Source organism: Oncorhynchus mykiss, chromosome 16 (genome assembly GCF_057628025.1).
Source record: "Oncorhynchus mykiss isolate SJ-2025 chromosome 16, ASM5762802v1, whole genome shotgun sequence".
Classification (NCBI taxonomy): domain Eukaryota; kingdom Metazoa; phylum Chordata; class Actinopteri; order Salmoniformes; family Salmonidae; genus Oncorhynchus; species Oncorhynchus mykiss.
Window position 1 is genome coordinate 21559879 of NC_143037.1, and position 15122 is coordinate 21575000.

At 42.3% G+C, this 15122-nt stretch overlaps 1 protein-coding gene across 6 annotated transcripts in view; it reads left to right on the top strand.

Annotated features, from left to right (window-relative positions):
• ankfn1b (ankyrin repeat and fibronectin type III domain containing 1b) overlaps positions 1-15122 on the top strand; it is a 278599-nt gene that overhangs the window by 78041 nt on the left and 185436 nt on the right. For all 6 annotated transcript variants that reach the window (XM_090202223.1, XM_090202225.1, XM_090202224.1 and 3 more), the window contains exon 3: positions 11404-11585. In XM_090202223.1, the coding sequence (XP_090058349.1) occupies positions 11404-11585 (182 nt within the window). The remainder of the gene's footprint in view (positions 1-11403; positions 11586-15122) is intronic.

The window sequence follows — 15122 nt, forward strand, 5'->3', positions numbered from 1 at the left end:
TAGCATGGCTATATACAGTAAATAGGGAGTAGAAAATAGCATGGCTATATATAGTATATAGGGAGTAGAAAATAGCATGGCTATATAAAGTATATATGGAGTAGAAAATAGCATGGCTATATAAAGTATATACGTAGTAGAAAATAGCATGGCTATATACAGTATATATGGAGTAGAAAATAGCATGGCTATATAAAGTATATACGTAGTAGAAAATAGCATGGCTATATAAAGTATATACGTAGTAGAAAATAGCATGGCTATATACAGTATATATGGAGTAGAAAATAGCATGGCTATATAAAGTATATATGGAGTAGAAAATAGCATGGCTATATAAAGTATACAGTGCCTTGCGAAAGTATTCGGCCCCCTTGAACTTTGCGACCTTTTTCCACATTTCAGGCTTCAAACATAAAGATATAAAACTGTATTTTTTTGTGAAGAATCAACAACAAGTGGGACACAATCATGAAGTGGAACGACATTTATTGGATATTTCAAACTTTTTTAACAAATCAAAAAATGAAAAATTGGGCGTGCAAAATTATTCAGCCCCTTTACTTTCAGTGCAGCAAACTCTCTCCAGAAGTTCAGTGAGGATCTCTGAATGATCCAATGTTGACCTAAATGACTAATGATGATAAATACAATCCACCTGTGTGTAATCAAGTCTCCGTATAAATGCACCTGCACTGTGATAGTCTCAGAGGTCCGTTAAAAGCGCAGAGAGCATCATGAAGAACAAGGAACACACCAGGCAGGTCCGAGATACTGTTGTGATACTGTTGTATCAGACCACTGCAAATCTACCAAGACCTGGCCGTCCCTCTAAACTTTCAGCTCATACAAGGAGAAGACTGATCAGAGATGCAGCCAAGAGGCCCATGATCACTCTGGATGAACTGCAGAGATCTACAGCTGAGGTGGGAGACTCTGTCCATAGGACAACAATCAGTCGTGTATTGCACAAATCTGGCCTTTATGGAAGAGTGGCAAGAAGAAAGCCATTTCTTAAAGATATCCATAAAAAGTGTTGTTTAAAGTTTGCCACAAGCCACCTGGGAGACACACCAAACATGTGGAAGAAGGTGCTCTGGTCAGATGAAACCAAAATTGAACTTTTTGCAACAATGCAAAACGTTATGTTTGGCGTAAAAGCAACACAGCTCATCACCCTGAACACACCATCTCCACTGTCAAACATGGTGGTGGCAGCATCATGGTTTGGGCCTTTTCTTCAGCAGGGACAGGGAAGATGGTTAAAATTGATGGGAAGATGGATGGAGCCAAATACAGGACCATTCTGGAAGAAAACCTGATGGAGTCTGCAAAAGACCTAAGACTGGGACGGAGATTTGTCTTCCAACAAGACAATGATCCAAAACATAAAGCAAAATCTACAATGGAATGGTCCAAAAATAAACATATCCAGGTGTTAGAATGGCCAAGTCAAAGTCCAGACCTGAATCCAATCGAGAATCTGTGGAAAGAACTGAAAACTGCTGTTCACAAATGCTCTCCATCCAACCTCACTGAGCTCGAGCTGTTTTGCAAGGAGGAATGGGAAGAAAAAATTCAGTCTCTCGATGTGCAAAACTGATAGAGACATACCCCAAGCGACTTACAGTAAGGTGTAAGATGGCGCTACAAAGTATTAACTTAAGGGGGCTGAATAATTTTGCACGCCCAATTTTTCAGTTTTTGATTTGTTAAAAAAGTTTGAAATATCCAATAAATGTCGTTCCACTTCATGATTGTGTCCCAGTTGTTGTTGATTCTTCACAAAAAAATACAGTTTTATATCTTTATGTTTGAAGCCTGAAATGTGGCAAAAGGTCGCAAAGTTCAAGGGGGCCGAATACTTTCGCAAGGCACTGTACGTAGTAGAAAATAGCATGGCTATATACAGTATATATGGAGTAGAAAATAGCATGGCTATATAAAGTATATACGTAGTAGAAAATAGCATGGCTATATAAAGTATATACGTAGTAGAAAATAGCATGGCTATATACAGTATATAGGGAGTAGAAAATAGCATGGCTATATAAAGTATATACGTAGTAGAAAATAGCATGGCTATATACAGTATATATGGAGTAGAAAATAGCATGGCTATATAAAGTATATATGGAGTAGAAAATAGCATGGCTATATAAAGTATACAGTGCCTTGCGAAAGTATTCGGCCCCCTTGAACTTTGCGACCTTTTTCCACATTTCAGGCTTCAAACATAAAGATATAAAACTGTATTTTTTTGTGAAGAATCAACAACAAGTGGGACACAATCATGAAGTGGAACGACATTTATTGGATATTTCAAACTTTTTTAACAAATCAAAAAATGAAAAATTGGGCGTGCAAAATTATTCAGCCCCTTTACTTTCAGTGCAGCAAACTCTCTCCAGAAGTTCAGTGAGGATCTCTGAATGATCCAATGTTGACCTAAATGACTAATGATGATAAATACAATCCACCTGTGTGTAATCAAGTCTCCGTATAAATGCACCTGCACTGCGATAGTCTCAGAGGTCCGTTAAAAGCGCAGAGAGCATCATGAAGAACAAGGAACACACCAGGCAGGTCCGAGATACTGTTGTGAAGAGGTTTAAAGCCGGATTTGGATACAAAAAGATTTCCCAAGCTTTAAACATCCCAAGGAGCACTGTGCAAGCGATAATATTGAAATGGAAGGAGTATCAGACCACTGCAAATCTACCAAGACCTGGCCGTCCCTCTAAACTTTCAGCTCATACAAGGAGAAGACTGATCAGAGATGCAGCCAAGAGGCCCATGATCACTCTGGATGAACTGCAGAGATCTACAGCTGAGGTGGGAGACTCTGTCCATAGGACAACAATCAGTCGTGTATTGCACAAATCTGGCCTTTATGGAAGAGTGGCAAGAAGAAAGCCATTTCTTAAAGATATCCATAAAAAGTGTTGTTTAAAGTTTGCCACAAGCCACCTGGGAGACACACCAAACATGTGGAAGAAGGTGCTCTGGTCAGATGAAACCAAAATTGAACTTTTTGCAACAATGCAAAACGTTATGTTTGGCGTAAAAGCAACACAGCTCATCACCCTGAACACACCATCCCCACTGTCAAACATGGTGGTGGCAGCATCATGGTTTGGGCCTTTTCTTCAGCAGGGACAGGGAAGATGGTTAAAATTGATGGGAAGATGGATGGAGCCAAATACAGGACCATTCTGGAAGAAAACCTGATGGAGTCTGCAAAAGACCTGAGACTGGGACGGAGATTTGTCTTCCAACAAGACAATGATCCAAAACATAAAGCAAAATCTACGATGGAATGGTCCAAAAATAAACATATCCCGGTGTTAGAATGGCCAAGTCAAAGTCCAGACCTGAATCCAATGGAGAATCTGTGGAAAGAACTGAAAACTGCTGTTCACAAATGCTCTCCATCCAACCTCACTGAGCTCGAGCTGTTTTGCAAGGAGGAATGGGAAAAAAAATTCAGTCTCTCGATGTGCAAAACTGATAGAGACATACCCCAAGCGACTTACAGTAAGGTGTAAGGTGGCGCTACAAAGTATTAACTTAAGGGGGCTGAATAATTTTGCACGCCCAATTTTTCAGTTTTTGATTTGTTAAAAAAGTTTGAAATATCCAATAAATGTCGTTCCACTTCATGATTGTGTCCCAGTTGTTGTTGATTCTTCACAAAAAAATACAGTTTTATATCTTTATGTTTGAAGCCTGAAATGTGGCAAAAGGTCGCAAAGTTCAAGGGGGCCGAATACTTTCGCAAGGCACTGTACGTAGTAGAAAATAGCATGGCTATATACAGTATATATGGAGTAGAAAATAGCATGGCTATATAAAGTATATACGTAGTAGAAAATAGCATGGCTATATACAGTATATATGGAGTAGAAAATAGCATGGCTATATAAAGTATATACGTAGTGTGGGTAGAGTCCAGTGTGTGTGCATAAAAGGGTCAGTGAAAGAGAGTAAGTGCAAAAAAGGGTCAATGCAGGTAGTCCGGGTAGCCATTTGATTAGCTATTTAGCAATCTTGCTTAGATGTATTTTGGCTCTTCATGGTCCTCTTGGTTCCAGACTTCCTGTGCGGTAGCAGAGAGAACAGTCTATGGCTTGGGTGGATGGAGTCTTTGACACATTTTTGGGCCTTCCTCTAACACTAGATGGCAGGGAGCTCGGCCCCAGTGATGGTGCAGCTATAGATGGTGCAGCTATAGAACCTTTTGAGGATCTGAGGGCCCATGCCAAATTCTTTAGGCATCCTTAGGAGGAAGAGGCGTTGTCGTGCCGTCTTCGCGACTGTGTTGGTGTGATAGATCCTTAGTGATGTGGACACCGAGTAACTTGAAGCTCTCTACCCACTCTACTTCGATGTGAATGGGGGCCCTCCATTTCCTGTAGTCCATTATCAGCTCCTTTGTCTTACTCATGTTGAAGGAGATGTTGTTGTCCTAGCTCCACACTACCAGGTCTCTGACCTCCTCCCTAAAGGCTCATCGTAGTCAGTGATCAGGCCTACCACTGTTGTGTCGTCAGCAAACTTAATGATGATGTTGGCGTTGTGTTTGGCCACGCAGTCGTGGGTGAACAGGGAGTACAGGAGGGGACTAAGCACGCACCCTTGAGGGACCCCCGTGTTGAGGGTCAGCTTGGTGGATGTGTTGTTGCTTACCCTCACCACCTGGGGGCGGCCAGTCAGAAAGTCCAGGATCCAGTTGCATAGGGAGGTGTTCAGTCCCAGGATCCTTAGCTTAGTGATGAACTTCAAGAGCACTATGGTGTTGAGCGCTGAGCTGTAGTCAATGAACAGCATTCTCACGTAGGTATTCCTTTAGTCACTACCGTGGCCATAGTGAAGTGTGGATTGATGTGCAGTATTCACTTAGTGCCTTCTCATGCAATAATGTGACATTTGGACAGAGCACAGTCCCTCATTAGTTGTGTTTGGGGAGCATTCCCTTCAGAAGGTCAGTGTAAATACTGCATTAAGATGGAATACATTACCCAGCATACCGCAGTTTGGGCACAACAAATGTTACCTAAATGTACAGATCTAACAGATTTTCTTCTTCTTCTTCAATTTTTCAGTTCAACTATGTTCAACTGTATTCTGCCATGAACTAATCAAATGAACTTGAATCTTCTGTACTGACCAAGAATAGTGTTCTTACTATAATACTGTTTGATCTGAGCACTGACCTGCTTTGGTTGGCGCACAACAAGGCGTATTAGCCCAGTGTTTCACAACCTTGGGACTTCCTCCTTGGGGCACCACATCAAAGTAGCACTGTAGAACTGACCAAATGCATGTCATCTCAGGGGGTGGTCAGCAACATCTCATGGTTCGACGCCGGGTCCATCCATATGGACCAGAGGTTGAGAAACACTGTACGAGCCTGCACATAGGGGACGTGACTTTGACATTTCTCTGAATTTAATTAAATTAAGATTTGTGTTTTGACAGCTTCTTTGGAGATAATTGGCATGACTGACATGTATGGTCCTGTTTGACTCAGTGTGTAAGAGCATGGCGCTACCCAGGCGTGGACTTAGTGATTTGGAGGCCACAGGCAAAGGCCAGTCTGAGCTCCTCCTCCATCCCCGCCGCTCCTCCTATAAAATTTTTTTAATGTTTTTTTTAGTAAAGACACAATTTAACTGTACAAATGTATTACCTTTTAATGTGCCATTGAACACAACCAGTCATGATGCTTTCATCCGATTGTCAAACAAATCACTTCAAAAAGTAGGTTACCAAAATATTTCCACACCCAACAGCTCAGTGTACACCCGCCAATTTTTCTTCAGTTCACAGGTGGCTGAGATTATCTCACCGGAGAAACCATCCGAGTGAGCAAAACTCTTTTTGCCCAGACAGCATCAGATACATGGGCTACACATACATGTCCTCTGCCTCTGTCTCGACGACGATGGCAGTATTATCATCAGCACCTGTCTTTTTACTCAAGAAATGTGTATTGTATCCCCCTAGAGTCTAAGGGCCAGGGGCTGGGTTTCTACTAAGCTAGCCTCGTTGAGAACCAGGCTTCCCTAATATGGGTACGCCTGGAGAAGTTCATGGCAGAAAAATAGCTAAATAGGGAGGGAGAACCGGTGTAAATCAGTGAAGCCTCGCTACACATCAAATCAATCAAATGCCTTGCTTGCTTTTTTAAAACCACATCAAAATATGTTGATGTATGTCGATTTTGTGTATGGAGGACACTTCTGACAAAGCATAATTCAGTTTTTCTTCCAACTCTTCCAACTCTCTGCAAAATGTGTCCTTCCCAGTCTGAAAACACTGATACATATAACGCATAGCAGCAACGGGCATGTGGGGGGAGTTTTCTTGAAATGCGACCGACCTCTTCGATTCGGTCTTATGTTGCAAAATTTGAAATTGGGGTATTTACAGTGGATAAAAGTAGAGACTCATAGCTAGAACATGGTATATCATACACTACAGTTGAGGAACTAATGGGAAAGTAATTCTGCTTTGAAAGTTGATAAACTTGTTACCCCACTTTTGAGAAAATGTCCCTTAAATGTTCTGGGACACCTACTGGAGAGCTCTTCTTTGTCTACACCCATTCAGCATTGATAACACCCTCTTAAGCCTTAACCCGACCAACCTCTTTAAGGATTCACGTGAGGCCATGTGCTAAACAGAGGGAGTATGGTAGTGTACTAAACAACCAAAGATTTCAAGACTAAAGGCTGGTTTATACTATGTCTGTCGACATGTCGAGATGAGGAGCTGACATACAGTTGCCTGAGTGACATCATGAACATTCTGTTGTCGTCCGACATCAAACTTGTCATTGTCATTATGAAAAAGGTATAAACACTAAACGACAGGCTGCATGACTCCAGCAGCCTGGGGGTCCAAAATAGCATAACTGCTGCATTTTAACACCAATAATCTCATCCGTATAAAAATGAAATTAGTAATGACAATCTAGCTTGTTAGAAGGTGTAAACGGTACAGTGAAATGGTTACTTGCATAGTGGAGTCTTTTATTCAGCTAGCTAGCTAAACAATTAACCATAATCCCAACTCATAACGTTACTACCCTGTATTAATCTACAGGTAGCTAAAGCTAACCAACTAAGTTCAATGTTAGCTAGCTAGCTAACATTAGGCTATAACTAGCAATGCAAATGGATTTGAGATATGAATAATATTACTATGCATGTCATACACGTAACGATAGCGAGTCAGCAAACTAACAGTACGCTTTAACTTGCAGTGAAAACGACTTTCTGACAAAATTAGAAACCAAGAAACATAATATCTGTAAATGTAGCCAGCTAGAGTCTCTTACCCGTCCGTATACATGGATGAATGCTTCTCCCTCTCTGTCGCAGATGCCATGGTTGCCCTTAGTTTGAAAATGTAATCCAGGCAGGTGTTTTATACAACAGCCTTCTATGTTCTCTTTTCGACTCCCTCTGCAGTTGCAATCAAACTCTATCATACTCTGCTTCCACCGGGCATTCCACTGATTTGAAACCTCTGTCCTCCAGAAAGTGAAGAGCCTTAGCAACACTTGTTCAGTTCTTCGTGATATCTTTCAAAAAAGCCGATTTTAGAAAGGATTACCTACACATACTAAGCAGTTTGTGTTATAGACAGAAGCGTGCCACACGGCAGACCAATCCAAACTCACCTCTCGGCAGCCCATCCATTATCTCAGCCAATCATGGCTACCGGGAAGGTTCCTGCCTTTTTCTGTGGCTAAACCAACTAGGCTCGTAATGATTTTGTTTTTAATGATTTGTTTTTAAGGCACATGAAAGTTTCACATGTTCCAGAAGGAATTTCATGGCCCCAAAAAACGTATTTTGATAAAAAAAGAAAAAATCATTTTCAAATGCCTCTCCTGTGAAGTAGTGACGTGCAACATACGCCTAGTTTCCTGAAACGAGTCACAAATGTAGCATCCAATAAAAATTTGGCTCCCAGCAGACCGTTCAAACTGTTTTTGCAATGCAAAATTCTCCAGACCTCCATGGGTGGTTATGGAGGTATGGCAACACAAGACTACTACTAAACTAACATATGGAATGGTTTTTTAATGGCCATACCAAAGATAATTTTGCTATTTATTTAGAGTTTTAGGACCCCTATAAGTATATAAAAAAAATAAATCAATAATTTGATGAAACAATGACTTTAGCCTTACTGCTAATAACCCATAGAAACGCATTGAACAGAGAATGCAATGTTTTATCAAAAGGAAGTATGTTTTGAAGTGTCTGTCCTATATCTGCGAGATATAAGAAAGCTCAGGAATTTAAAAAAAAAAGTGCAGTGGAATTACCTGTATACCTTTGATGTGGAAATGTACTTCCATACATTTTTGGGCCAAGTACCAGGGTACATTCAGACACTTGTGAACAAACACCATCGTGTTCGTGGGAGTCTCATCTTTCCATAGAGGGGTCATAATAATTTATAAGTCAAACCGTTGAGACGCTACAGACGTTTTTGTGAGAAGACCCATTTTTTTCTCCTGGTCTGACAAACACCGTGGTAGATCTGCTACCTTGCTCCTTAGGTGCGAAAGGCTGACATCAGTGAGACATATCTCTAGCTTAGACAGATTTTGATTCATTATGCCTTGAGAGGAGCATGGGGGGCCATCAAGCAGATCAATTATTTTAATATTTTTTTTATGCCTAGCTCATGAGACCCCTTGATGAAGTGAGGCCTGAGGCAATTGCCTCTACTGTCTAATGGCAAGTCTGCCTAATAGTGGCGCTAGCCGCGCCAAGTTCATGGATTCAATTCCGTCTGGGATGACAGGAAAGTGTATGCATTCACTGCATGTCAGCTAAAAGTGATGGCTAAGTGCCATATATACAGTGAGGGAAAAAAGTTTTTGATCCCCTGGTGATTTTGTACGTTTGCCCACTGACAAAGACATGATGAGTCTATAAATTTAATTGTAGGTTTATTTGAACAGTGAGAGATAGGATAACAACAACAAAAATCCAGAAAAACAAATGTTATAAATTGATTTGCATTCTAATGAGGGAAATAAGTATTTGACCCCCTCTCAATCAGAAATATTTCTGGGTCCCGGTGTCTTTTATACAGGTAACGAGCTGAGATTAGGAGCACACTCTTAAAGGGAGTGCTCCTAATCTCAGTTTGTTACCTGTATAAAAGACACCTGTCCACAGAAGCAATCAATCAATCAGATTCCAAACTCTCCACCATGGCCAAGACCAAAGAGCTCTCCAAGGATGTCAGGGACAAGATTGTAGACCTACACAAGGCTGGAATGGGCTGCAAGACCATGGCCAAGCAGCTTGGTGAGAAGGTGACAACAGTTGGTGCGATTATTCGCAAATGGAAGAAACACTAAAGAAACACTAACTGTCAATCTCCCTCGGCCTGGGGCTCCATGCAAGATCTCACCTCGTGGAGTTGCAATGATCATGAGAACGGTGAGGAATCAGCCCAGAACTATACGGGAGGATCTTGTCAATGATCTCAAGGCAGCTGGGACCATAGTCACCAAGAAACAATTGGTAACACACTACGCCGTAAAGGACTAAAATCCTGCAGCGCCCGCAATGTCCCCGTGCTCAAGAAAGCACATATACATGCCCGTCTGAATGATTCAGAGGACAACTGGGTGAAAGTGGTGTGGTCAGATGAGACCAAAATGGAGCTCTTTGGCATCAACTCAACTCGCTGTGTTTGGAGGAGGAGGTGCTGGCTATGACCCCAGAACACCATCCCCACCGTCAAACATGGAGGTGGAAACATTATGCTTTGGGGGTGTTCTTCTGCTAAGGGGACAGGACAACTTCACCGCATCAAAGGGACGATGGACGGGGCCATGTACCGTCAAATCTTGGGTGAGAACCTCCTTCCCTCAGCCAGGGCATTGAAAATGGGTCATGGATGGGTATTCCAGCATGACAATGACCCAAAACACATGACCAAGGCAACAAAGGAGTGGCTCAAGAAAAAGCACATTAATGTCCTGGAGTGGCCTAGCCAGTCTCCAGACCTTAATCCCATAGAAAATATGTGGAGGGAGCTGAAGGTTCGAGTTGCCAAACGTCAGCCTCAAAACCTTAATGACTTGGAGAAGATCTGCAAAGAGGAGTGGGACAAAATCCCTCCTGAGATGTGTGCAAACATGGTGGCCAACTAGAAGAAACGTCTGACCTCTGTGATTGCCAACAAGGGTTTTTGATTGCCACCAAGTACTAAGTCATGTTTTGCAGAGGGGTCAAATACTTATTTCCCTCATTAAAATGCAAATCAATTTATAACATTTTTGACATGCCTTTTTGGATTTTGTTGTTGTTATTCTGTCTCTCACTGTTCAAATAAACCTACCATTAAAATTAGACTGATTATTTCTTTGTCAGTGGGCAAACGTACAAAAGCAGCAGGGGATCAAATACTTTTCCCCCTCACTCTACATTTATGAATAGTTTTTTGCTGTTACAGCCTATTAATGTTGATTGTGGCTTTGTGGGAATGCATTATTCTGAGTAAGGCCTGTAAGACTTGTTATAGTGTTACCACAGATATTGATTCACTACCGTATGACTACTCTCTTATTTCATTATATTGAGATGAGAACCTTGGTGATTATGATTGTTATTGATCTGTATACAAATCGGTAGGTGGTTCTCTTTTTTTTTTTATCATATGGTTAAGCACTGGGCACATACATGTGATGTAATTAATTGGTGTGTGCCTATATTCTTCCTATGACACACTTGTGCAGCTGTGTATTAGAAATGTGTTTCTTGCGTATCCCAACATCCCCCGAGACACCTGCAGAGAGTCGGGGTCAGAGCCAGGGTCCATCATTTACCAGCGTCCCTGGAGCAATTGGAATAAATGAGGCGTTCATGTGGTGTCGGAGTTGTCGGAAATACTAGATTCTGACTGGGAAGTTTCACTTGAACGACCCCCCCCCCCCAAGTCGAATTATAAGTCGGAAAATTTGAGAAACTTTTATTACCAGAGTAGCCGAGTTGCACGGTTTCATCACAGGAATCTTCTCAACCAAAATATGAGAACATAACAGTTTTTGAAAAATACAACAGTGTCAATGTTAAGAATGTAGCTAGTTTGTCCATATTGTTAATGTTAAGCAAGCTAGCTAACTTTATTGTTAACAAACTTAGCACGCCTATCTAGGTAGCAAAGAAAATGTATCTTGTCGGTTACGGAATTCAAACCAGCGACCTTTAGGTTACTGGCCCAACACTCTAACCTCAAGGCTACCTGCTGCCCCATACAGTTTATATCAACTCTAAGTCAGTAAAATAACATCTGCTGAAAGTCCATATTAATGTACTGTTATATTACTGATGACCTGTTATTGATTTGTCTCACCACCAGGTCGTTGGAGAGGAAGCTGCAGAGGCCTCTATTGGCCAAGTCCCGGACACTACCCAGCATCCCCCAGTCCCCTACCGTGGCCAGGGTCCACCACTCAGACCTGATTGGTGGGAGTCCTCCTCGCAGGACGTCTTTGGCCAGCAACAACAATCAGCCCAAGGCCTGCACTTTGCCCCCTGAAGGTTAGAAAACACCTTTCTCACTCAATCACACAAACACACACACACACACACACACACACACACACACACACACACACACACACACACACACACACACACACACACACACACACACACACACAACCACAGGAAAGGCCTGCTTCACCCAATGCTTGTGCTTTTGGGGGCTGTCTTTTAATGTCCATAGGTAGCTTACCTTGTAACCTTTTCCTCAGGCTAATTGTGCATAGGCAGAAGTCTCTGGTGAACGAGAAAGGCTTTTACTTACCTTGAGACATAAGTGTTAAGATGGTAACTAACTGTTTTGTGTAAGTGTGTCTCTGCATTCAAAAATACACAGCAACTCTCCGAGCATTCGGCACACGGCACAGCAGACTTTGGAGAGATGGGCCCGTTGTTTCCTAGGACTCTCTGACATTCCCGCCAGTGACGCACACCTAGCTCAAATTGTTTCACATCCAAACGGCGGTCTGAATACTGACAGAAGACTGCTGCCGCTGTGTGTATTTGGTAGCCTACTAGGCGGAATGGTCGTGAGTTCAGAGGGGAGGCAGAGCTTTGACGAAGCCGTCTGATTCCTGTCAGATACGCGGTGAGACACGTCTTCCAATCTCTTCCCCTCGCACTTCTGTAATTCCCCCCGCGCCTTCGATATCTGATTCCCTTGTTACAAAGCGTGCCCGCTTCCCAGACAGGGCACATGTCTGCCTGTCGTGGATAAGTTCTATTTTTACATCAAATGCCTATTTCCTTCACCCGAACCTGTATCTCTAGATTGGATAGGTGATAAGATGGATGATGACATATGGAAGTTCAAAAGGCAAGCGCTGCTGACGTAGACAAGCAGTGCATTCTGACTGCATTCAGACCCCTTCACTTCTTCCACATTTTGTTACGTTACAGCCTTATTCTAAAATGCATTACATTGTCCCCCCCTCATCAATCTACACACAATACCCCAAAGCAGTTTTTTTTTTAAATGTTAGAAAAAGTATGACAAGTAAAACACTTAAATATCACATTTACATAGGTATTCAGACCCTTTACGCAGTACTTTGTTAGATCATCTTTGGCAGTGATTACAGCCTCAAGTCTTATCTTCTTGGGTATGACGCTACAAGCTTGGCACACGTTTATTTTGAGAGTTTCTCCCATTGTTCTCTGCTCTCAAGCCCGGGCTCAGGCTGGGCCACTCAAGGACATTCAGAGACTGTACTTAGGGTTGTTGTCCTGTTGAAAGGTGAACCTTCGCCCCCAGTCTGAGGTCCTGAGCGCTCTGGAGCAGGTTTCCATCAAGGATCTCTCTGTACTTCAACTGTGGGATCTTATATAGACAGTTGTGTGTCTTTTCCAAATCATGTCCAATCAATTTAATTTACCAGGTGGACTCCAATCAAGTTGTAGGAAACATCTCAAGGATGATCAATGGAAGCAGGATGCACCTGAGCTCAATTTCAAGTCTCATAGCAAAAGGTCTGAATATTTATGTAAATAAGGTATTTCTGTTTTTTTTTATTTGTAATAAATTAGCAAACATTTCTAAACATTTTTTCTCTTTCTTATTATCGAGTATTTTGTGTTGATTTTTTTTTATTTAATCCATTTTAGAATAAGGCTGTAATGTATCAAAATGTAGAAACGTGAAAGGGTCTGAATACTTTCCGATAGGCTGTACTTTCTATTGATGGACATGAAGCTATTTTATAGTTTCTTATCAAGTCTTATCTGCTGATAACAAAGTAAAATTGACGTTAGCGTGGATAAGACTGGCATACTTTGCAAAAGTTTGACCTACAGCCAACAGGCTTGGCTATAGCCTACTTTAAGAGTTAGGAAAGAGGCCTAAATGCAAGGCAAATGGAAACTATGGAGCACCCTCAGTGCAAAGATAATACATCATTTAATTGATAAGTGAATGTTGGTTGTATATAGAAAGTCGTATCCAAACTTTTTGCTGCTCTGTGAAAGGTATGGCACAAAACAATAGCATTAAACACCAGCTCCCAACATTCCAGAGGCTTCTCTGTGAAATGATCACCCACGCGCCACATTCCCAGTCTCCCCGGCAGACCTGACAACTGTCAGAGAGCCGTCAGCAGGAGCGGAGGTGTCGCCAGTTCAGGGCGCCAGAGGCTAAGTCGGCGCAGCCTCGCATAAGCCAGAGCCAGCCTGACTCGTTTGACTCTCCAACTCGCCTGACCCTCTCCCCCCAAAATATGTCCCCATAAAACTGAGCCATCACCCTGAGTCGTTCCTAATAAATTCTGTGGTATGTTCCATTTGGGGATATGAAAGTTGAACGTGATTGATGCCCTTATTGTGTCTGTCAGGAGGGCTTTTTCATGTGCCAGCGTATTTGCTGTTTAAAGGGAACGAGCTAGCACCGGTTCACTTTGAAACAGGAGGCTCCCAAGAAAGTTTCCTTATTGTTCTTGCAAGAGGCAGGCAGGCATGCAGGCAAGGCAAGGCATTAGTTTGGGAGATATTTTCTTAGCAGCAGTATAATCTTTCATAACCCACTCTAGGGCCACCCTGTGCCAGTCAGCCTGCCGGAGCTGTCACTATGTGAGTCACTGAACCGACTCGCTCCCTCCCCCACTCTCTCCTCTTATTTACCACTGTATGATTGCAGGGGGAAAGAAAGAAAACATTTAAGAAGCATGAAGAGGCTAAGGCAAGTAAAGTAGAAAACACATTTAAAAAATCCAAATTAGTGGAGAAATAGGCCCAAATCAGCAAATTTCTGATTCAGAAACAGTTGTTGTGAACCCTTCTCTTTGTTTCTCTCTCTCTCTATCTATCTATCGATCTATCTATCTAGTGTTATATATTTGTTATATACCCTTTGTTGGCAATGACAGAGGTCAAACATTTTCTGTAAGTCTTCACAAGGTTTTCACACACTGTTGCTGGTATTTTGTCCCATTCCTCCATGCAGGTCACCTCTAGAGCAGTGATGTTTTGGGGCTGTTGCTGGGCAACACGGACTTTCAACTCCCTCCAAAGATTTTCTATGGGGTTGAGATCTGGAGACTGGCTAGGCCACTTCAGGACCTTGAAATGCTTCTTACGAAGCCACTCCTTCGTTGCCCGGGTGGTGTGTTTGGGATCATTGTCATGCTGAAAGACCCAGCCACGTTTCATCTTCAATGCCCTTGCTGATGGAAGGAGGTTTTCACTCAAAGTCTCACGATACATGGCCCCATTCATTTTTTCCTTTACACGGATCAGTCATCCTGGTCCCTTTGCAGAAAAACAGCCCCAAAGCATGACGTTTCCACCCCCATGCTTCACAGTAGGTATGGTGTTCTTTGAATGCAACTCAGCATTCTTTGTCCTCCAAACACGACAAGTTGAGTTTTTACCCAAAAGTTCTATTTTGGTATCATCTGAACATATGACATTCTACCAATCTTCTTCTGGATCATCCAAATGCTCTCTAGCAAACTTCAGACGGGCCTGGACATGTACTGGCTTAAGCAGGGGGACACGTCTGGCACTGCAGGATTTGAGTCCCTGGCGGCGTAGTGTGTTACT